Source organism: Rhinoderma darwinii, chromosome 1, assembly GCF_050947455.1.
Source record: "Rhinoderma darwinii isolate aRhiDar2 chromosome 1, aRhiDar2.hap1, whole genome shotgun sequence".
In the NCBI taxonomy this organism is placed as follows: Eukaryota; Metazoa; Chordata; class Amphibia; order Anura; family Rhinodermatidae; genus Rhinoderma; species Rhinoderma darwinii.
The window spans coordinates 569211161-569234434 of NC_134687.1; the positions used below are offsets into that span (position 1 = coordinate 569211161).

Genomic DNA, 23274 nt, shown 5'->3' on the forward strand with positions numbered 1-23274 from the left:
AACTTTTCCCATTTTTTTTCTACTAATGTAAAAAATAAACAAAATTGGTATCACCGCGTCCGTAAAAGTCTGAACTATTACAATATAACATTATCACTCGCATGGTTAATGCCGTAATAAATAAGTAAAACACCAAAATTGCTGTTTTTTAGCGCTAAAAAATGTAATCTAAAGTGATCAAAAAGTTGTATGTACCAAAAAAACTGCAGCTCGTCCCGCAAAAAATAAGCCCTCACACCGCTCAATTGACGAAAAAATTAAACCGTTATGGCTCTCAGAATGTGGTGACACAAAACAAATTTCTTTTTTAACAAAAAGTTTTTTTCTTTGTAAAAGTAGTAAAACATTAAAAAAAAAAATATTTTAATCACCGTAAACGTACTGAGCCGAATAAAGTCAAGTTGTCGTTTTTACTGCATGGTGAAAGCTGTAAAAATTAAACCCAAAGAACAATGGAGGAATCCGTTTTTTCCAGTTACAACCTATAAACATTTTTTTTTTCATTTTCCCAGTACATTACATGGTATTTTAAATAGTGCCAATAAAAAGTACAACTCCTCCTGCAAAAAAATAAGCCTTCACACCACTCATTGGACGGAAAAATAAAAAAATTATGGCTTTTGGAAGGCGGCGAGTGAAAAGCAAAAACTAAAATGGCTTTGATCTGAAAGCGTTAAATGTTTGTCTGGTGAAGGCAAATCCTGTCTATATGCCCTATTCGTGACTAAGAACTAGAAAGGAGAGCACCTGTTACAGAGCCACTGCTGTACCCCCTTCTATCCGTGCATTACATGGAGGGCCATTAATTTAAGTGACTGCCATGTAATACTACATTTTACTGCAGGGAAAATTTCTGGCCAGATGCGACTTTCCCTGGTGGGAACGGATCACATAAAAGTTGCAGAATGCCGCTGTCGGCCGAATCTGTCAGTGAACTAGTCTGACGGGGGTTTGTTTCTATGTGCTCCTGAGACATTACCCAGGAATAATACTGAGCAAAAATGTTAATAAAACAATATTACAAAAGTTATTTGTATGCTAAAGTACATACATTTTATTAAAAAAAAAAAAAAAGCCACCAAAGGTTTCCGTAGCCTTCAAACATCAGTTTGTAATCTGCCTAAAAAACTGTCTGTGTCTGCTGAAAGGTTCCAATGTGATTTTTTTTTCTGTTGCCAGAAGCTATAGCTATCATATAATAGAAGTCTATTAGGGTATTGCTTTTTATACCATTCGATAAATACACTGATGGAAACTACGCTTCGATATGGCCTTCTTCAGAATGCTAGAAGATGCAGTTACTTATTAAGAATAAATTGCATGCAGTTACTTATAAGAAATATGTGATTTATGACATTTTATTATTTTTATGTCTATTTATTCTTTTTTGTAAAACTTCTAGGGTGTCTCTGAAGAGCCTCAGGTGCAGTGGATACGACTACATGTTATTTTAGAGGTAAAAATCATATAGTGTTTTAAATTTTTATTTCTTCTATCTTACAATCATAGTGTTTTATCTAGTTTTGTGTTGCTTTGTAATATTGAATAAACTATATAGTATGAATGCCTTATATCAATTCTCAATTCACTGGTAAAATCCATCTTCAGTGAGACAGAGATGATTATCCGCTCACTAAGGCCCCATGCACATGACCGTATTTTAATATGTCAGTAAATACTGATCCGTAGTCATCCGTAACTTTTCCGTATGTACGAAACGGTATCCACAAACACGGTCCGTAATTAATCCGTATTTGGTCCGTATATACGTATCTGTAAAAAAAAGAGGGAGGCTGCAAATGATGTTACCAACATGTTGCATAGCAACGCTTCTGTAAATACGGACAGTTTACGGATGCACATCTGTAGCTGTCCGTATTTACGAAAGCGCCCATAGGCTGCTATGGGAGAGTCTGTGCCGTAATTATGGACAAGAATAGGACAGGTTATATCATTTTTTCAGCACGGACACACATCCGAAAAAATTCGGAAAAGTAACCTGAAAGGCAAGTACTATTTAAATTATTACCTCTTAAAAATAGTAGGAATACAAATCCCTGAGCACCACAGACTTGTTTTCTAATTTCCTTGTACATGGTTATTGTAGGGTTTTCATCATATACACATTCTCACAGGCTGAGCGCGTTCCATACTCGGCGGGTGACGTCTGTGTTACATAGCCGACACCTCACTCAAGCAGGCGGAATCAAAGTTCACTTTGATTCCGCCCGTTTAACACCTTAAATGCCGCAGTTAATCGTGACCGCGGCATTTAAATTGTTAGAATCAGGGGGCGCCCTCTCAAACATGCCATTGCGCCCCCCCCCCCCCCCCCGCGGTGCGATCGGCAGTTTACTATGGTTGTTATATTATGCTTTTCAATGGTAGTTATGAGCCTAATAAAGGCCCCCAGGTCTGCCATCTTTGTACTCCTTTGAAGCTCTGCCTCTCGCAGGGCTTCAAAGGAGACTGTCCATATCACGATATACTGCAATATATAAGCATTGCAGTATATCATGCAAGCGATCCAACGATTGCTGGTTCAAGTTTCTCTAGTGGGACTAATAAAAAAAAAAGTAAAAAGCAGTTAGTTTTTTTTGTTTAAAAAAAAATATTAAAAGTTAAAAAAAAAAAACTTTTCCCATTTTTCCCCTAAAGTAATGTTAAAAAAATAAAAGTTAACATAGCTCGTATCGCTGCGTCCGTAAATGTCTGAACTATCACAATATAGCATTGTTTAACCCGCTCGGTGAATACCGTAAAAAAAAAATTATAGCATTTTCAAACTGCTCTTTTTTGGTCACGTTGGCTCTCAAAAAAAATTGAATAAAAAGTGATCAAAAAGTTGCATATACCCTAAAATGGTATCAGTGAAAACTACAGCTTGCCTCGCTAAATTGATAAAAAAAATTAAAAAGTTATGGCTCTCAGAACATGGCAACACAAAACATTTTATTTTTTTTAAGCAAATATGTTTTTTTTTTGTTTTTTTTTAAGTGGTAAAACACAAAACATATAAATTTGGTATTGCCGTAATCTTATCAACCTGTAGAATAAGGTGCCCATCTGATGGATGCCGTAAGAACAAATCCCCCCAAAACATGGCGTAATCGCTGTTTTTTTTCCCATTTCATCCCACAAATAAGTGTTTTTTTCAGCTTCCCAGTACATTACTTGTCCCGCAAAAAACAAGCCCTCATACAGCTACGTTGACAACAAATAAAAACAAAGAAGTTCTGGCTTTTGGAAGGCGGGGAGGAAAAAAACAAAATTAAAAATCTTAAATTGGCCGTGTCTCCAAGGGGTTAAATAATAACATCTTCCAGGGGAAAGCTATTTTATGATGTGGTAATTCAAAACCAATTATTTATTGCTTCCAAAATTCAGATCTTTAGCTGATAAACTTTGGAGAAGGGCCAGCATACTGTACACAGTTACCTTTTGCTCTGCATTCCTGACTAGACTTTTTGAGCACAGTCTCTGGATCTGCTTCTCAGACTTTTCTGCAAATAAGTTCTCCAGTCAAATAATGCGATCACCTGCCAAGTTTCTAGTGAGCTTCTAAAATATCATTACGATTTGGTTTTTGCCCTGTTGGAGCTATGTGTAATCTTAGCTTTACCATGTAGTTGTATGTAGCTGGTACGCTGCCTACTAGAGGCGTGCAATCTTAACTGTTTTCTTCCTCCTATGTACTTCGGTGGGGATGAGTGGCCCCAACATGGCTGCAGCAATAAACCAGTAATGAATAAACTGAGTATTACAGCCGGTCTAAAATGAATGAACTTAAAGCGATACTGTCACTCCTAGGTGCATCTCCCACTGAAATTTGTAATCAGCATCAGGAGGTGCAGCTTCAGACCGGGTTTACAGTTGCTTCAGCAACCATAAAATGCAATAATCCGATCTAGTAGATCTCTGCAGGAGCGGCTTCGGCAACTAGACTGACCTGTCTGATGGTGCACCTCTCGCCACTGATTGAAAATGTGTTGTGTCCTGTAAGTGACTTAGTTCCCCGTTCTTCATACTTTTCCTTCTTAACTTACATTGAATAAACTTCTCTTTCCATTTACTGCACCAAGTTCTCACCTTTTAGAGATGAATACAGTCTTCTATGTGGACAGTTTTTTGACTCTTGTATTAATTATAAAATACTTAAAATATTTATTCCTTTTTTACATTTCAGACTCTCATCAACCAGCTTATGAACACACCGAACGATCCCTATGTTATAGTTAAAGACGAGTACTGGCCTCCTTACATTGAGTTGCTGCTCCGTTATGGAATTGCATTGAGGCATCCAGCAGATGCAAAGCGAATACGAGTAGAGGCTTTTCACCAATGAACTTAATTGTTTTTACAGACTTTTTAAAAAAATATATATATATACAGCACACACATTTAAATTTTTTAATTCAAAATGTATTCAGAACATTTTATTTTATTGGAAATTTTTTAACCTTTAGTTGTTTTATTCTAAAATAAATCTGATCTTATTGACTTTGATTTGTACATCTTAAGATACAATTATGAGATCGGCCAGAGCATGAAGTGAGGATTTCTGTGCTTGTTTGTAATGAAAGTGGCCTATGACTGTGTATTTTTAGCATCCACATGGTTAATTTTATAAGGATAATAAACCCATTAAAATAGCCAGGAATTTGTTGCAGGTTGGTGATGGCGGCCAGATCTTAGACTAGAGAAGACAGAGTGTGACCTTTAACACCTAGGCCTGGTCCGGCAAACTTCAAAAGATCGGCAAATGGACATCCTTATCTCCTGCTAAGGAATCATGCTGAGGTTAATTAACTGATTAAGGACCGGGCTGTTTTAGGATATGTGCATACGGTAGCAGGCTTTTATGTCTGAAATGACAGACTGTTTTCAGGTGAAAACAGCTGCCTCGTTTCAGCTGTAATTGCTCCTCCTCGCATTTTGCGAGGCTTCTCTGACAGCCGTAAATTTTGAGCTGTGCTTCATTGAGTTCAATGAAGAACGGCTCAAATTAGTCTGAAAGAAGTGTCCTGCACTTCTTTTGATGAGGCTGTATTTTTACGCGTTGTCGTTTGATAGCTGTCAAACGACGACGCGTAAATGACAAGTTGTCTTCACAGTACGTCGGCAAACCCATTCAAATGAATGGGCAGATGTTTGCCGATGTATTGGAGCCCTATTTTCAGACGTAAAACGAGGCATAATACGCCTCGTGTACGTCTGAAAATAGGTTGTGTGAACCCAGCCTTACAGCTAAATGACCAGAGAAATTTCACAATTTTGCTATGTGCTACTTTAGATGAATATAACTGCAGGTGAATGAAGTTTATCTTTGAATTTGACAAGCTTTTTAAATGACAGATAGGACTTTGTTTTAACAGGATTTGTCAGTATACATAATTTAAATTTTTTTCTCTAAAGTTGGCAAAAAATGTAAAAAAAATAAAGAATTTAGCAAATGTGTCATTTTATGCAAACCGTGCTCACACATAGTATAGACTACGGACACAATTGCTCTCATTTCAAATTCTGCCACTTCTCCCGAGTATGGAGATTCTCAATATGTGTGCTTTATTCACTGTAGGAGCATGTGACAGGCCCTGGCACAAAAGGTGGCTAATTTTGGCCTTTTTGGTCCAGGAATTCTGCACTTGATTTTATAGCAGTATACTGTTATATACTAACAGTATAACACCTAGAGTATAACACCTGAAACATTATGAACGCACCATAAATTACTTCATTCACAAAAGTATACCCCCCCCCCCCTTTCTTTAGGGGGTTTATCATCTTTTTAGAAAATCCAATTTTGTTCTGAAAGTTTTTTGAATAAGATAAAATAAAATAGAATTAGCATTTTTTGGGGCAAATGCGTCAGTTTACACAAGCATTTTTCACACACAGTATGGACCACGGATAAAACGTATCTAATTTCACGTTCTGCCACTTCTCCCGTGTATGTGGATACACAATATGTGTGCCTTAATCACTGTACGGGCATGTGCCAGGGCTTGGCATTAAAGGAGGCTTTTTTTTTGTACTTTTGGTTTCCGTGCATAAGTTTACAAAATATGTGTGCCTTATTTATGTCACGGAGCGGGTTAGTGGACCCACTAGGCCGTACCGCCGCAGCGGGCAGGCAGCTGGCCAAACAACAGGACACCCCAGAAATACAATGTCCCGCACAAGGGTACCTGAATAGTCCAGATGGTGGCCGCATTTATGGCACAGATGAGATGGGTGCAGCAGATGGCACCAAACGTGGCGGATGACACAGGAGCCGCAAGTTGCGCCAGACGTGGCGGACTCCTCAGGACGTGGCAGAAGACAGGACGTGGCGGATTCCTCCAGACGTGGCAGATGACACAGGACGTGGTGGATTCCTCCGGATGTGGCAGATGACACAGGACGTGGCGGATCTGGTTGATCCTTTCAACTTGCCCATTAGACTGGGGGTGATAGGCTGAGGAAAAGTCCAAACTCACATCCAGGAGTTTACAGAGGGCTCTCCAGAACTTTGACGTAAACTGAACACCCCGATCTGACACGATGTGAAGAGGCAGGCCATGCAAGCGGAAGATGTGTAGAATGAAGAGACTCGCCAGACGAGCAGAAGATAGGCCGGTCAGCGGGATAAAATGTGCCATCTTAGAGAACCGGTCCACCACCACCCAGATGGTGTTGCATCCTGCTGAGGGAGGAAGGTCTGTGACGAAGTCCATTGCGATGTGCTGCCAGGGGGCACTGGGTACAGGCAGAGGTTGAAGCAGGCCGGCAGGCTTGGAGTGAGTCACTTTGTTAGAGGCACACACCGTGCAAGCAGAGACAAAGGCCGGAACATCTTTAGGTAGCGTGGGCCACCAGAAGTGACGAGCAATCAGGTCTCAGGTTTTACGGACACCAGCGTGCCCAGCCAGTTTAGAACTGTGTCCTCTGGAGAATTCTTCTCCTGTCTGCCAACCGAACAAACGTCCTCCCAGGAGGGATGTCTCTAATCTGCAGAGGATAAGCGGTGACAACGCAGGATGGGTCTATGATAGTCTGAAGGGACTCCACCGTGTCTAACGTCTCAGTCGATCTGGACAGGGCATCGGCCCTCAGATTCTTGTCTGCGGGACGGTAGTGGAGAAGATATTGGAAACGGGTGAAAAACAGCAACCACCTGGCTTGACGGGATTCAGTCGTTGTGCAGACTGAAGGTGGGTGAGGTTCGTGTGGTCGGTGAAGATCAGGATGGGGTGAGCAGCGTTCTCCAGAAGATGTCTCCACTCCTCCAGGGCCAATTTGATGGCCAGTAGCTCCCGATCTCCAATGGAGTAATTGCGCTCGGCAGAAGAAAACAATCTTGAGTAGTAGCCACATACCACCGGACGTGGCAGATGACATAGGACGTGGCGGATTCCTCCGGACGTGGCAGATGACACAGGACGTGGCACGAATCGTTACTAAGGCACAGCACGGGAAACAGGAACGGGTAACAAGGCACGGGTAACAATTGGAACGGGAAACACTAAGGGACCATTTGCAAGACAGACTGGGAAAACTAACAACGCTCAGGCAAGGATAAGAAGGCCAGGGGCCTTCTTATAGACCAGGAAATCGTGGCAGTTGATGAAGATGACGATTTCCTATTAGCGCGCGCTGGCCCTTTAAGGCCGGGCTCGAGCGTGCGCGCGCACCCTACGGGACACAGCCGAACGGAGCGGAAGTGAGCGCTGGCGTCTGCTAGGAGGGAGACGGGGACCAGCGCTCACGGATCCATGGCTGCGGGCGTCGGGAGGTGAGTGAACCTGACGGCCCGTGGCCATGGACGCTACACAAGCTATTACAGCTCAATACGCCGGGACCTGTCGAGATGGTCCCGCCTCCACGATCGCCACTATTGGTCAGTTAGTGAGTAACTGTCCAATAGTGGCGATTGGTCTCTTCACTTCCTCTCCCTGACATCACGTCCGGCCGCACCCGCCCTGAACGCCTCTGTTAGAGATAGCGAGGCGTTCAGAGCGGTTGTGAGAGAGAGAAGAGAAAGTCAAAGAAAAGTTAAAAAAAAAAAGTCTTAAAAACAACTTTTTTCTGCATCCCACCTCTCACATCCACTACCCATTCCTCTACCCTTCCTCCTTGTGTTCCCCCCACGTTTTTGGTCAGTGGTCACCTATCACTGACCACTACTTAGTCTTCAGGACCAATTTCTTGGTCCCTGGGGATTATTTTTTTCTTTATAAAAAACATATAAAACAAAAAAATATATTAAAAAAACCCGTTAATTTAGACAATTTAACTGTTTAGTTTAGTATTAGGATTAGTTAGTGTAGGGCAGGGGTCTAAAACTCTGCCGGTTTAGTGGGCCGCATAGAGAAAAAATGGGAAGTTGACGGGCCGCATTACTTTCAAATTTGATACAATGCAAAATTATTGTTAATCAATTAGTTATTTGAACTACTATAACACTATATTACTAGAATAATAATACTACATTACTATAATAATAGCGCTAGGTTTAAAATTTGAGATATTTCTCCACGTGCTTATTTCGACAATCCAGCTTTCCAGTTTAAGTGTCGCTAAATGCAGTCCGGCGGCTCAGTTAGCACACATGTCAAGATTGGGAAGCCCCTTTTTAGATAGTGCCGCAGTGCCCTCTGTGGATGCTGCCGCAGTGCCCTCTGTGGATGCTGCCGCAGTGCCCTCTGTAGATAATGCAACACACCCCTAGATAAGGCCACAGTGCCCTCTGTAGATAAGGCCACAGTGCCCTCTGTAGATAAGGCCACAGTGCCCTCTGTAGATAATGCAACACACCCCTAGATAATGCCAGTGTCCTCTTCAGATACTGCCACACACCCACTTGTAGATAATGCCACAGTGCCCTCTGTAGAGGCTGCCACAGTGCCCTCTGTAGAGGCTGCCACAGTGCCCTCTGCAGATGCTGCCACAGTGATGTCGGGCTTGCCCAGAGCTGGAGTCCCGGAGCAGAGCTGCTTCTGGCACTCTGCCTGGGATTCCAGCTCTGCTCCTGACATCACTGGGACTCCTGCTCTGGGGAAGCCCCTGACATCATTGTCGATGTATGGACAGCGATGTCAGAGGCTCCCCAGAGTCCCGGAGCAGAGCCGATAATAGCGCTCTGCCCGGGACTCCGCTCTGGGAAAGACCCTGACACACTGTCCATATATGGGCAGATATGTCAGGGAATTCCGCAGCGTCCCGGAGCAGAGCCTATACTAGCGCTCTGCCCGGGACTCCACTCTGGGGAAGACCCTGACACACTGTCCACATATGGACAGCGATGTCAGGGAATTCCACAGAGTCCCGGAGCAGAGCCGATACCAGCGTTCTGCTCGGGACTCCGGCTCTGGGGAAGCCCCAGACATCGCTGTTCATATGTGGACAGCGATGTCAGGGAATTCCACAGGATCCAGGAGTAGAGCCGACACCAGCGCTCTGCTCCGCTCTGGGCAAGACCCTGACACACTGTCCACATATGGACAGCGATGTCAGGGAATCCCACAAAATCCCGGAGCAGAGCCTGTACTAGCGCTCTGCCCGGGACTCCGGCTCTGGGGAAGCCCCAGACATCGCTGTTCATATGTGGACAGCGATGTCAGGGAATTCCAGAGTCTCGGAACAGAGCCGATACTAGCGGCTCTGTGTCCCGCGGGCCGCAGATGAAAGCCCCAGGGGCCGCATGCGGCCAGCGGGCCGCGTGCTTGAGACCCCTGGTGTAGGGGAACCGTCAAAAAGCGTAGTTAGGTATAGCGTCAGGGAATTTAGCATCAGGAATAGTCACCGTAGTTAGATCTAGTGATCTTAGTGTTAGGAACCCTCGCCCTAGTTAGGTTTAGTCTCAGGGAAGCCCACTCGTTCTATAAAAACACCAATTTTTTGGGCTGGTTTAGGTAGCAGCCTATTGTTCCGAGTTAGGGAAGGAATCAAACATGTCCCAACGGACATTTAGTGCCGAAGAGGCATATTCATTTCTTGCCTCCGACACAGAGTCGTCGGATGGTGAGACTCTGTTTTATTTATCCACCTCATCCAGTGATGAAGAAGAGGAACCCCCTAGGAGACGCCCCAGGACCAGCACCACCGTTGAAGCCCCCGAGCGAGATGACCCTGCCGCAGTTCAAGCCCCTGAGCGAAGTGACCCCATTTGGACACCCACACCAGACATTTATGAGCCCCAAATCCCAGAGTACACGGGCAGCTCAGGGATAAAATTTAATATGGCAGGGCTCAGTGAAATTGACTTTTTCAAGTTCTTCTTCACTGATGACTTTATAGATCTTATGGTCTCCCAGACGAATTTATATGCCAAACAGTATATTACTAAGAACCCCACATCATTTTATGCCCAATCCCACAGGTGGACCCCTGTAGATGCAGCAGAGTTGGGCAAGTTCTGGGGACTTCACTTGAACATGGTGCTTCTGAAAAAGCCGTCCATCAGGACCTACTGGAGCACGGACATCTTTTACCACGCCCCGATGTACCGTATGGCCATGTCCAGGATGCGGTATGAGGCAATACTTCGCTTCTTACATTATACAGATAATGAGCAGTGGCCACCGCGAGATGACCCCAGTTTTGACCGTTTGTACAAACTGAGACCCCTATTAGACCATTTCAGTGCCCGGTTTGCCCAAGCATACACCCCCGAGAAGTGTATTTCTATTGATGAGTCCCTGGTACATTTTAAAGGGAGGATTCAATTACGCCAGTACCTGCCGAGTAAGAGGGCAAGGTATGGCGTGAAGATGTATAAGTTGTGCGAGAGTGCATCAGGGTATACCTACAAATTTAGGATATATGAAGGGAAGGACAGCAGTATTCAGCCCCCAGAATGCCCCCCCTTACTGGGAATTAATGCAAAAATTGTGTGGGATTTGGTGCACCCACTACTGGACCAGGGTTACCACCTCTACCTGGATAATTTTTATACCAGCGTCCCACTCTTCAAGTGCCTCGCTTCCAGAAGTACTGTGGCATGCGGCACTGCTAGAAAAAATCTGAGAGGCCTCCCTAAGACTCTGCTTGGGCAAACACTCAGAAGGGGTGAGAGCAGGGCACATTCTAGCAGCAACATATTGTGCGTCAAGTACAAGGACAAGAGAGATGTCCTTGTATTGACAACAATACATGGCCACACCAGTACCCATGTACCTGTACTAGGTACCAGTACAGAGACCCCCAAACCAGACTGCATCCTGGACTACAATAGGTACATGGGAGGGGTGGACTTGTCAGATCAAGTCCTGAAACCTTACAGTGCCATGCGGAAAACGAGGGTGTGGTATAAGAAGCTGGCCGTGCACATCATACAGATGGCATTGTACAATGCATACGTTCTACGTCGATGTGCAGGCCAGAGGGGAACTTTCCTGGAATATCAAGAGGTGGTTATCAAGAACCTAATCTTTAGGGACCAAGAAGGGGGGGCACCCAGTACTTCTGGAAGCAAGGCCACACGCATCGTACCAGGGCAACACTTTCCAGGAGAAGTTCCCCAAACTGGCAAGAAGGGAAAAAGTCAAAAGAGGTACAGAGTCTGCTCAAAGAGGGGGATAAGGAAGGACACAACATACCAATGCGACACGTGTCCCGAAAAACCAGGCCTCTGTATGAAAGATTGTTTTCGAATTTATCATACATCCCTTAATTTTTAATTTACCCTGATGCCCTCCGCACAGCTTATCCCCCTCATCTTTCCCTTCTGAGCCCTGCCGTGTGCCCAGGCAGCTGATAACAGCCAAATGTAGGGTATTACCGTACCCGGGAGAACCCACATTACAGCTTATGGGGTGTATATCTCCGGTGGCACATGCTGGGCACACTATATCGGACACTGACATGGCATATATATAGAAAATTGCAAATCTCACTCTGCACCTTCTGCTGCGCATTATCTTTTACACAGTACCTGTGGGGTCAAAATGCTCTCTACACCTCTACGGAGTTTGTAAGGGTGCCATTTGTGAGTATCTAATATCCGCCGTTCGACTGATGCCACTCTCCAGTGACATGCGGCGAGTGCTACGCTGTGGGCTCTTGCTGAATGAAGCTAGGACAGCCACTGATGTTTCTTCATTAGTGACAGTTTTCATGTGTCCACATTTGGGCAAATCCAACACTGAACCAGTTTCACGAAACTTGGCAAGCAGTTTGGAAACTGTAGCATGGGAGATGGGTGGTCTCGTAGGGTGTCTTGCATTGAAATCTGCTGCAATAACCCGGGTACTGCGTTCACCAGACATCAACACAATTTCTATCCGCTCCTCACGTATTAACCTCTGCGACATGTCAATGGCTGTAAACAACGAGTAGCTTGTAAATAACTCATGAAAGAATAAAGTAACGTTAAAACCAAGCACACCATTGTTTTTCTTGTGAAATTCTCGATAAGTTTGATGTGTCACATAACCCTCTTCCCATTGAAAAAACTAAAGTTGTATACAAAATGGCCGACTTCAAAATGGCCGCCATGGTCAACACCCAGCTTGAAAAGTTTCCCCCCTCCCATATACTAATGTGCCACAAACAGGAAGTTAATATCACCAACCATTCCCATTTTATTTAGGTGTATCCATATAAATGGCCCACCCTGTATATTGGACACTGACATGGCATATATATATATAGAAAATTGCAAATCTTACTCTGCACCATCTGCTGCGCATTATCTTTTACACAGTACCTGTGGGGTCAAAATGCTCACTACATCTCTAGATGAATGTCTTAAGGGGTTTAGTTTTTAAAATGGGGTCACTTCTCGGGGTTTCAACTGTACTGGTACCTCAGGGGCTTCTGCATACATGACTTAGCACCAGAAAAGCTTCAATAAGCCAAATGGTGGTCCTTTCCTTCTGAGCCCTCCCATGGGCCCAAACGCCAGTTCATCCCAACAAATGGGGTATTGCCGCACTAAGGACAAATTGGGCAACAAAATGGGGTATTTTGCTCCCTGTGAAAATAAGAAATTTTGATCAAAAATGACATCTTATTGGAAAAAATTAAATTTTTTTAATTTCACAGCCCAATTCAAATAGGTGCTGTGAAAAAACTGTGCAGTCAAAATTGTAACAACAACCATATTTGAATTCCTTGAGGTGTGTAGTTTCCAAAATGGGGTCACTTCTGGTGGGTTTCCATTGCTTTGATACCTCTGGGGCTCTGCAAATGCGACATGGCACCCGAAAACCAATCCAGCAAAATCTGGACTCCAACAAACACATAGCGCTCCTTTCCTTCTGAGCCCTCCCATGGGCCCAAACAGCAGTTTATCACCACAAATGGGGTATTGCCGCACTAAGGACAAATTGGGCAACAAAATGGGGTATTTTGTTCCCATGTGAAAATAAGACATTTTGATCACAAATGACATCTTATTGGAAAAAAATCAAATTTTTTTAATTTCACAGCCCAATTCATATAGGTGCTGTGAAAAAACTGTGCGGTCAAAATGGTAACAACAACCATAAATGAATTCCTTGAGGGGTGTAGTTTCCAAAATGGGGTCACTATTGGGGGATTCCTACTGTTTTGGCACCTCAATACCTCTTCAAACCTGGCATGCTGCCTAAAATATATTCTAATAAAAAAGAGGCCTCAAAATGCACTAGGTGCTTCTTTGCTTCTGGGGCTTGTGTTTTAGTCCATGAGCACACTAGAGCCACATGTGGGACATTTCTAAAAACTGCAGAATCTGGACAATACATATTTAGTAGTACTTCTCTGGTAAAACCTTCTGTGTTACAGAAAAAAATTTTTTAATAAAATTTAAATTCAGCAAGAAAAATGAAATTTGCAAATTTCACCTCCACTTTGCTTTAGTTCTTGTGAAATGCCTGAAGGGTAAAAAAAACTTTCTAAATGCTGTTTTGAATACTTTGAGGGGTCTAGTTTTTAAAATGGGGTGTTTTATCAGGGTTTCTAATACATAGGCCCCTCAAAGCCACTTCAGAACTGAAGAGGTACCTAAAAAAAAGGCTTTTGAAATTTCTTAAAAATATGAGAAATTGCTGTTTATGTTCTAAGCCTTGTAACGTCCAAGAAAAATAAAAAAATGTTCAAAAAACGATGCCAATCTAAAGTAGACATATGGGAAATGTGAACTAGTAACTATTTTGGGTGGTATAACCGTCTGTTTTACAAGCAGATGCATTTAAATTCTGAAAAATCAATTTTTTCAAAATTTTCTCTAAATTTAGCAATTTTTCACCAATAAACACTGAATATATCGACCAAATTTTACCACGAACATGAAGCCCAATGTGTCACGAGAAAACAATCTCAGAATTGCTTGGATAGGTTTAAGCATTCCGATGTTATTACCACATAAAGTGAAATATGTCAGATTTGAAAAATGGGCTCTGAGCCTTAAAGAGGCTCTGTCACCAGATTTTGCAACCCCTATCTGGTTGCAAAAATACAAAAATGGTCATAACTTGGCCAAAAATGCTCGTTTTTTAAAAATAAAAACGTTACTGTAATCTACATTGCAGCGCCTATCTGCTGCAATAGCAGATAGGGGTTGCAAAATCTGGTGACAGAGCCTCTTTAAGGCCCAAACTAGGCTGCGTCCTTAAGGGGTTAAGCTGCACGGAGGGAATGCAATCCATACAAAGTGCTCTGAATGCTAAATGAAGGAAAGTGAAATAATTCATTCTTGTTATGGGTAGTATTTCATTTGATTTTGCGCAACATCCAATTGTAGAATTTGAGCAAAGTTCTGTCTAATATGAATTTTTTTTTTGTTAAAGATTTTTTGTTAAATATGGTGATGGGGAAGAGGTCAGACCCCCTGTTCCCCTCTTAACTTTATGTTGACAGCGAAGGAAGTGCCTTGCTAGTTGCACTTCCTAGGAGTGCACTGGAAACATGCTGAATACTACTATGATTTCCAAATCTCCCTGTCACCCAGGCCCCCTCCTATTTGCCTGTAACCCCACTTTCATTGCAAGGTTCACTGGGGTGACCACCGCGCTCAGCCTGCTTATGCCTGTTCTTGCTGTAAGAACAATTTTCCATGTGGTCAGTCCAGGACCAACTGCTTGACATGTCTCTCCCCAGGCCTGACTACCTGTGACGTTCCTGATGTTATGCAGCAACCCTGGAGTGAGCCAGGTCCTTATCCCAGGCTATAGGTGATCTGTCCAAGCTTTTGCAGTCCATGATAGCTACATTGGATCATCTTCCACCACAGCAGGCACTTCTCTGTTAAACTAGTGGGTGGAGTTACAAGTGCCCCTCTGTTTCCTCTCATTCCTTAACCCCTGTCACAAACCTGTCAGGGAGGATGGGATTCTGTTTTGCCAGCTTCTTGTAGCACTTAAAAACACTGAGGCGCCGATAGTAACAGATTCCCCGGTTTTCACCAGAGACCGCCGCAAGGCCGTTTGGACTTTGCTACGGGAAATCTGCACATCGCGTCCCTTAATAAAGCGGCCTTGAATCATGTGTAGCGTCCATGGCCGCAGGCTGTCCGGTTTACTTACCTCCTGATGCCCGCAGCCATGGATGTGTGAGCGCTGGTTCCCATCTCCTTCCCAGGAGACGCCAGCACTCACTTCCGCTCTGGTCCGCTGTGTCCCGTATGGTGCGCACATGAAAACAATAATCATCATCAACTCACATGATTTCCTGAACTATAAGAAGACCTCTGCCCTTCTGATCCTTGCCTGAGCATTGTTTGTCATATCCTAGTTTGTCTAAGCAAATGGTCTCCTAGTGTTTTCCAGTTCCAGTGTTCCCTATTCCTGTATCCCGTGCTATCCTGGTCAAGTGCCGTGCTGTGCGGTAGTCGTGCTGTATCTACGCCTGTCCTGCTGCTCCCCGCTTGACGTCTACCCGCTGCCTAGTCCCAGCCGAGCCTGCCTTGCTACTGTCCGAGTTGGCACATGTACCCTATACGAACTATAGTCTTTGACCTGCGCCCTGTTGGCCAGCTGCCATACTTCCAAGGCGGTATGGCCCAGTGGGTCCACGAATCCAATGGGACACCATGCAGACGTTACCACGGATGCAGTACAGGATCAGGATACAGTAGCGTAGTCCGGAAAAGCCGAGATCAGGGTCACAGGCACAGATGCAGAGGTCAGAGATACAAGCAGGAAGTCAGATAAGGTATGGTACAATGCTGGAGCTAGGTAGAAAATTACCTAAAACTCTGACATCTCTTATATGGGCTGTCCTATAGTTAGGCGTCATGTGACGTCAGGGGGAGTTTACCAGATGTGTAGGTAATGTACTAGCCACTAGAGGGAGTTCCAGATTGTATTTTGCATTCCAGCCACTAGAGGGAACTCCAGCATGTATCCTCAGATTCCAGCCACTAGAGGGAGCACATGACCCATAGCTGAAACCGTCTCCCCAGGCAAGTACGTCCTGAGCGTTGTTTTGTGACACCCCCAAGGGCTAACTCTGGACAGGCAGTTTCTATGCCCATGTAAACTTAGCCTAAATACAGAATGATAACATGAAGTACCTGCTATAAGATCCCTAAGGGCTAACTCTGGGGAGGCAATTTCTCCCTTGGAGAAATATGGTCCTTTGCACCACACTACTGCAACTCCAGGCTAGCCTCTGCTATGCAGAATTTCATTAGGGCAATAGGTAAGACTCTTAATGTTAAGGACGAGGCACCTTCCATGTTGTTTGAGATTTCCTTCTGCGTCATCAGCACCCACCTACTGTTATGCCCAACCTTAGGGTTTTTAACATCATGAACAAAGATTAAAAATTCGGCTGAGATAAGCCACTTCAAATTACAACGTAGAAGCAGCATCACTTGTCTCCGTAAGGGAAAAATGTGATGATCATGCAGCAGCTCGTCCTAAAGAGCTAGTCCTTGCCCATCCATAAAGATCCACCAGTACAATGAAAAGAGGACGTCAGCATGTCATCCATCCATTTATAAGCTTTATGCAGGTCCAATACAGGATCACCATTTTACGTTTCAGCTTACACAGAAAAAGGCTTTTGTGAAAGCCGAAAACGTTGCATGGTGTTCCTGCATTGGATTTGAATAAAGATTATAGATGGATAATATATTGACATCCTCCCTTCTTTGTATTGGTGTATAATGGACTGCCAGGATAAGCACATATGGTATATCTATTGTTCCCCTTGCCAGAAGACAGTGCCTGAGTGGTCCTCCTCTCCTGCAGTGGACTCCACAGTCTCTCGCCTCTCTAAACATACTATACTGCAGCTTTCAGATGTGGCTTGTTATAGAGGCAAAGACAAAGCTTATACACTGTATTATGTCTAGTGCAGGATCTGGAGGAGCTGTGCAAGACACAGGGATTCTCTTGTTGGATTTCTTTGAGTATTTGTGTATGGAGTCATAGATCTAAGGTGATAACATTGTTTTGTAGAAAGTTATTAGTCAGTAAAAATGAGCAAATAAAGTCCTAAAAATATAAATGACTGAGGCTATAAAGAAAATATATTATATTTATGAGGTTGAGATAACTGCAAACTATTATATAGCATTTTGCTATTATCTATCACGACTACTTATCATCTCATCTGTCCCAGGAATAGTCGACCTCGCCAGACTTGCATTAATCCTGATTTCTAGGATATTATAACTTGATTTGCATGGAACAATTTTTCCAGTGGGACTTTCAAAGACTCCACGATTATGATGTAAGGAAACCATTTAAAACCATAAAATAAATCAAATGTGAACATAAACTGTAGAGAGAATGGAAAGATAAGTGTAAAATACCTGACTAGATTTGTGTATTAATCACATGCCTGGGTAAATAGATAAGTCTTGAGCTTGTTTTGAAAGATTTCCAGAGAAGGGGGCCTCTTTCACTATCAAAGACAGATATTTCTATAAGGTAACAAAGAATCTTGGCCTCAGAGGATGTCAGGGAGATTCTGGAAGCCGCTTTTGTGTACAGCAACGTTAGCAAGTAAAATCACTTTAAAGCAGCAGCGTCGTAAACTGGCCTTGGCTACGCTGTGCATTGAATATCAACAAGACAAAAAGCATTTGATAAGAGAGAAATATCTGCTTAGTAAATGGCGTCAACTGCAATATTTTATAAGCGAAGGCCTAAAATTATTTGGAGGAGAGTATCACATTTTTGAAAGACCAGTTATGGGGTTGGATGTTATCGGCTGCAATGATCCTTTATGAACAGGCGCAATGCAGATATAGTAACCTTGTTACTTTATGTGTGTGATCAGAGTGCACCCTCAGGTGAAAAAGCCCTTTAAGCCTTGAACAGAGACACATCCAGAAACAAGGGCCAAGCAGACCAAAAGCAAGCCAACATGTTTAACCAAATCCTTGGACATAGTTGGGGTTCACAATAAAATAAGCCAAGATTCAACTAATCAGAAATGCAGGATCAATATGAGAACCTGAAGCAAAATCCAGAAGTAGAAACTAAGAATCAAGAAAATAGGTTGAAAATTGTATCTTTATAAGATAACGACAGTTTTTCAGATACTGCCAGATAATATTCTGACACTGCACTGGGCACCCACAGGGTCGGGACTAAGGTAAGTGGAGTAGGTGGCCACCTGGGATGCCATGGGGGGGCACAATTTATGACTTATGAAAAATATACTCCCTCACTACCTCCTTAGTGCTAAAGTGCAGACACTGATCACAGATCTCAGTGCTGAAGACCTGACCACTTATTTTAAAGTTAAAATTGACAACACCCGGGATGATATTATCTCGCAGTCCCCTAGTAACATCGATCCCCTTCCCTCCTGCACTCCCTCTTCTTCACTTTCAGCATTTGACCCAATAACAGAAGTTACTAAGCTCCTCTCTTCTACTTGTCCCACTACCTGTCCTAGTCCTCTCACACCTCCTTCAGTCCCTCTCCCCAGCTGTCACTAGTCACCTGACTAAAATTTTTAACCTCTCTCTTTCTTCTGGAATCTTTCCCTCCTCTTTTAAACATGCCATTATAAACCCATTACTGAAAAAAACAACTCTTGACCTATCCAGCGCTGCTAACTACCGACGAGTCCCTAATCTGTCCTTCATCTCCAAACTCCTGGAATGCTTGGTCTACTCTTGCCTTATCCGCTATCTCTCTGCTAACTGCATTCTAGACCCCTTATAATCTGGTTTCCGCACTCTACACTGCACAGAGACGGCCCTTACTAAAGTCTCAATTGATCTCTTGGCGGCTAAATCGGACGGTAAATACTCTCTCCTGATTCTTCTGGATCTCTCTGCAGCCTTTGACACTGTAGACCACAAACTCTTACTTAACATGCTCCACTCTATTGGCCTTAAAGACACTGCTCTCTCTCTTGGTTTTCCTCCTATCTCTCTAACCGCTCATTCAGTGTGTCATTTGCTGGTTCCACTTCTTCTCCTCTTCCACTTGCTATCGGGGTTCCTCAGGGATCAGTCCTAGGTCCGCTTCTCTTTCTCTCTACACAGCCCCTATTGGACAAACCATCAGCAGATTTGGCTTCCAGTACCATCTCTACGCTGATGACAGCCAATTATATGCCTCTTCCCAATTTCATCACCGCCGCTCTAATACAAAACACCAGTGATTGTCCGCTGTCTCTAACATCATGTCCTCTCTCTATCTGAAACAGAATCTTTCTAAAACTGAGCTCCTTGTGTTCCCACCATCTACTAACCTACCTAAACCTGATGTCTCCATCTCAGTGTGTGGCACTACCATATCTCCTAGGCAGCACGCCCGCTGTCTCCAGGTTATTTCTGACTCCGATCTTACCTTTACTCCTCACATTCAATCTCTTAACACGCTCATGTCACTTTCACCTCAAAAACATCTCCAGAATCCAGAATCTTTTCTTACTGAGGAAACAGCCAAAACTCTCATTGTTTCTCTGATTCACTCTCGTCTTGACTACTGCAACTCATTATTAGTCGGTCTTCCCCTCACTAAACTCTCCCCTCTCCAATCTATCCTCAGTGCAGCAGCCAGGCTCATCTTTCTGACCAGCCACTACATCAACGCCTCTACGCTGTGCCAATCACTACACTGGTTGCCCATCCCCTTCAGAATTAAATTCAAACTTATTACTCTCACCCACAAAGCTCTCCACAGTGCTGCACCTCCTTACATCTCCTTCATCATCTCTGTCTACCACCCTACTCTGGCTCCACGTTCTGCCAACGACTTTAGGTTAACATCCACCATAATCCGAACCTCCCACTCCTGTCTCCAAGATTTTTCTCGTGCTGCACCAGTCCTCTGGAATGCTCTACCACAGACAATCAGATTAATTCCCAATATCCACAGTTTTAAACGTGCCCTGAAAACACATTTTTTTAGACAGCCCTATAAAATTCCCTAATCTGACTCCTTTTCTTGCCCCCATTAGTCATCAGAATAAGATTCCCTCACACTCCTTGCACCCTAATGCACTTCATGTCCGTCATACACGGATACTGGCTGGTGACTAGCTCATTCAGCTTTATGTGTACCACCCCATGGGTATAAAAGAAGATGGCTGGACCATTGTACTGAACAAACACTTTTACACTTTGTGTCTCCCTTATTTCCTCATGGATTGTAAGCTCTTGTGAGCAGGGTGCTCAATCCTCCTGTCTGAATTTTAAATTAGCTTTTAGAGATTGGTTCGGAATGCACTAGATCAGGGTAGGTGCACGAATAGGGTCCCAACCCAATCGTATTGTGAAAAAGTATTCGGCACACTGAGTCGTAGGTATCAATTTCTTGAAATTTTATTATAATAGATGCCAAGGGTTTGGTGCAACGTTTCGGTCAAAGGACCTTCGTCGGGCACTATAGGTATACAGAACATTATATTATACATTGGTATATTAGCATCATATACATACATGAATCAAAAAATAAAGTAGAATGCAATGAAAACAAGACATATATAAGGACAAATTAAATCTTACAGAAATCAAAATAGAGTTGTGGTATAAAGAACCACAAAAATAATAATCATCATCAACCAAGAACAGTGCGTGGACGACATCCTCGTCCCAGGTACAATGGTGTGGTCAGGTATGCAATCACTTAATAGGTTCCTCACACTAACAGGGTGATGGGTTCTCAGGCAAAGCTCAATTGGATCTATCTAGCCATACGTCATTAAGGAGAAAAGACCAAGTAGAAAAGACCAAATTTCATCTCTCATATAAGATATAAACATGTGTTAACAAAAATCAGATTAACAACATCAGATTCAGCTCATATATCTACATATATCCACTAACTATAACTTAGACTGTAAGTTGACAGTTCAGTGCTGGCTGGCATAATATCAAAGTATAGTGTAGTATAGTATAAAAGTATAGAAGTATAGTCATAGTATAGTGCAGGATTTTTGGTGAACATACCTTGTTACCCTGGTTGCTGGAGTATCCAGATGATTGGTGCTACTTGTCTGAATGGGTTTCCGCTCCTTTTGGCGCTAAATTACAGGAGATACGCTCCTGGTTTAAATATCCCTGCATAGGGGCGGGCTTTGGGCGTGTACGGCGCGCGTCAGACAGTGTTGTCACGCTCTGGGCGTTCCTACTAGTATCGGGACGTTCATGTCCTCATCTACCACTGCCCTGTGTTGGGGCGGGCAGGGGGCGTGGTCTGGGCGTGTGCGGCGCACGTCAGACAGTGCTGTCACGCTTTGGGCGTTCCTACTATTATCGGGACGTTCATGTCCTCATCTAACACTGCCCTGTGTTGGGGCGGGCAAGGGGCGTGGTCAGATCGTGTTGAGCGTCTCTGATAGTTAGAGGACGCTCAAAACCTATCCTGTCTAAGCCATGTATTGGGGCGGGCAGTAGGTATGAACAGCGCGCATCGTCCTGTGTTAGGGTGTTTAGTGGGCGTGTTTAGCGTGCCTCTAGTTATGACGTCATGCTCTGGGCGTTACCATAAACAATTGGACGTACGTGTCTTCCACTGACCATGTCCTATAGTGAAAATTACATGTAGAAATAGAGCTAGTGGTGGTTAGTGTCATCCTAGATCCAGGTAAGGCTTGTCAAAAAGCCTATGACAGGTATAGGTGGAAAGCATGGGATTCTAATTTTGAGCCTGGTACTGTCACAGTTGTTCATATATACACAGTTGTTAATACACATATGTGGCCTTAGGGAATAGGAATAAGACTAAGAGTAAGAATAAAAGCAAGAATAAAAGTAAGAATAAATTCAACCGTAATGTTATATTGCACAATCTTACATGTGTAGGGTGGCACGTAGCTAGTTGTCTGGTGTAATAGGGTAGAGTAAAAAGAATCTATGTGTACAAATGTACAGCTATCACTATGATCAAATGCCTTAGTATGAATTATCGCATCCCCTATCATTTAGGAGAACCAATATTCTAAAGGATACCTTGTTCAGCATGTAGTTGGGCTTTTATGCCTAGTGATAAATCAGCGTGTCTGCAAAAAGAGACATTAGTCACATTAATTTGTGGTTGTTATAACATGTTTATAAAAAACTGCTTACTTCATATTCCCTATTCAGCCTTCTAGGTTCCAATGTTTGTAGTCTATGAATCCAATACGCCTCTCTGCGCTTAAGTGTCCTTATCCTGTCCCCTCCTCTTCGTGGGGCTGATATGTGCTCAATAACCTGAAATTGTAGCTGAGAGATGTTGTGTGTTTTGGATAAAAAATGAGCTGGGATCGGTAGTAGGGTCTTGTTGCATCGGATGTTACTCTTATGCTGACTTATTCTATCCCGAATGCGCTGCGTTGTTTCGCCCACATACGCTAGCCCGCATGGGCACTTTATCAAGTAGATGACAAAGTTCGTGTTGCATGTGAAGTACTCCTTTATTGGTATGCGTTCGCCGGTCTGGGGATGTTGTAATGTGTCACCTTTGATTATGTGGGAGCATTGTAAACAAGATCGACATGGGAACGTCCCTTTTCTTGGGGTATTCAGGAAGGTTTGTCTTGATGGTCTAATCACTGATCCTATATCTGCTCTTATTAATCTGTCTCTGAGATTCTTGGGTCTCTTGGAGCATGGAAGAAACGGAGTCTGAAACTCTAGGACCTTTAGATACGCTTCTTTAAGAAGCGGCCAGTGCTTTCTAATGATGTGATGTACCTTATAGGCACCAGGCTGGTAAGTATGCACAAAAGGTATACATTTGGGTTTGTCTCTGTTCCTATTGGCAATTGTCATCAATTATGCTTCCCTCAATGTCTGGCTTGGATAGCCTCTATCTCTAAATTTCCGGGTCATACCGGCCATGCGTATTGTCCTATTGTCAGCATTGTCAACTATCCTGGATATGCGTGTGTATTGGGACTTAGGGAGAGATT

General features: G+C 43.4%; 1 protein-coding gene across 2 annotated transcripts in view; it reads left to right on the forward strand.

The window, feature by feature from the left end:
• The window catches only part of CENPK (centromere protein K), a 92686-nt gene extending 88180 nt beyond the window's left edge, over window positions 1-4506 (forward strand). For both annotated transcript variants that reach the window (XM_075839094.1, XM_075839103.1), the window contains exons 10-11: window positions 1403-1456; window positions 4187-4506. In XM_075839094.1, the coding sequence (XP_075695209.1) occupies window positions 1403-1456; window positions 4187-4345 (213 nt within the window). In that variant the 3' untranslated portion in view covers window positions 4346-4506. The remainder of the gene's footprint in view (window positions 1-1402; window positions 1457-4186) is intronic.
• Window positions 4507-23274: the final 18768 nt, after the last annotated feature.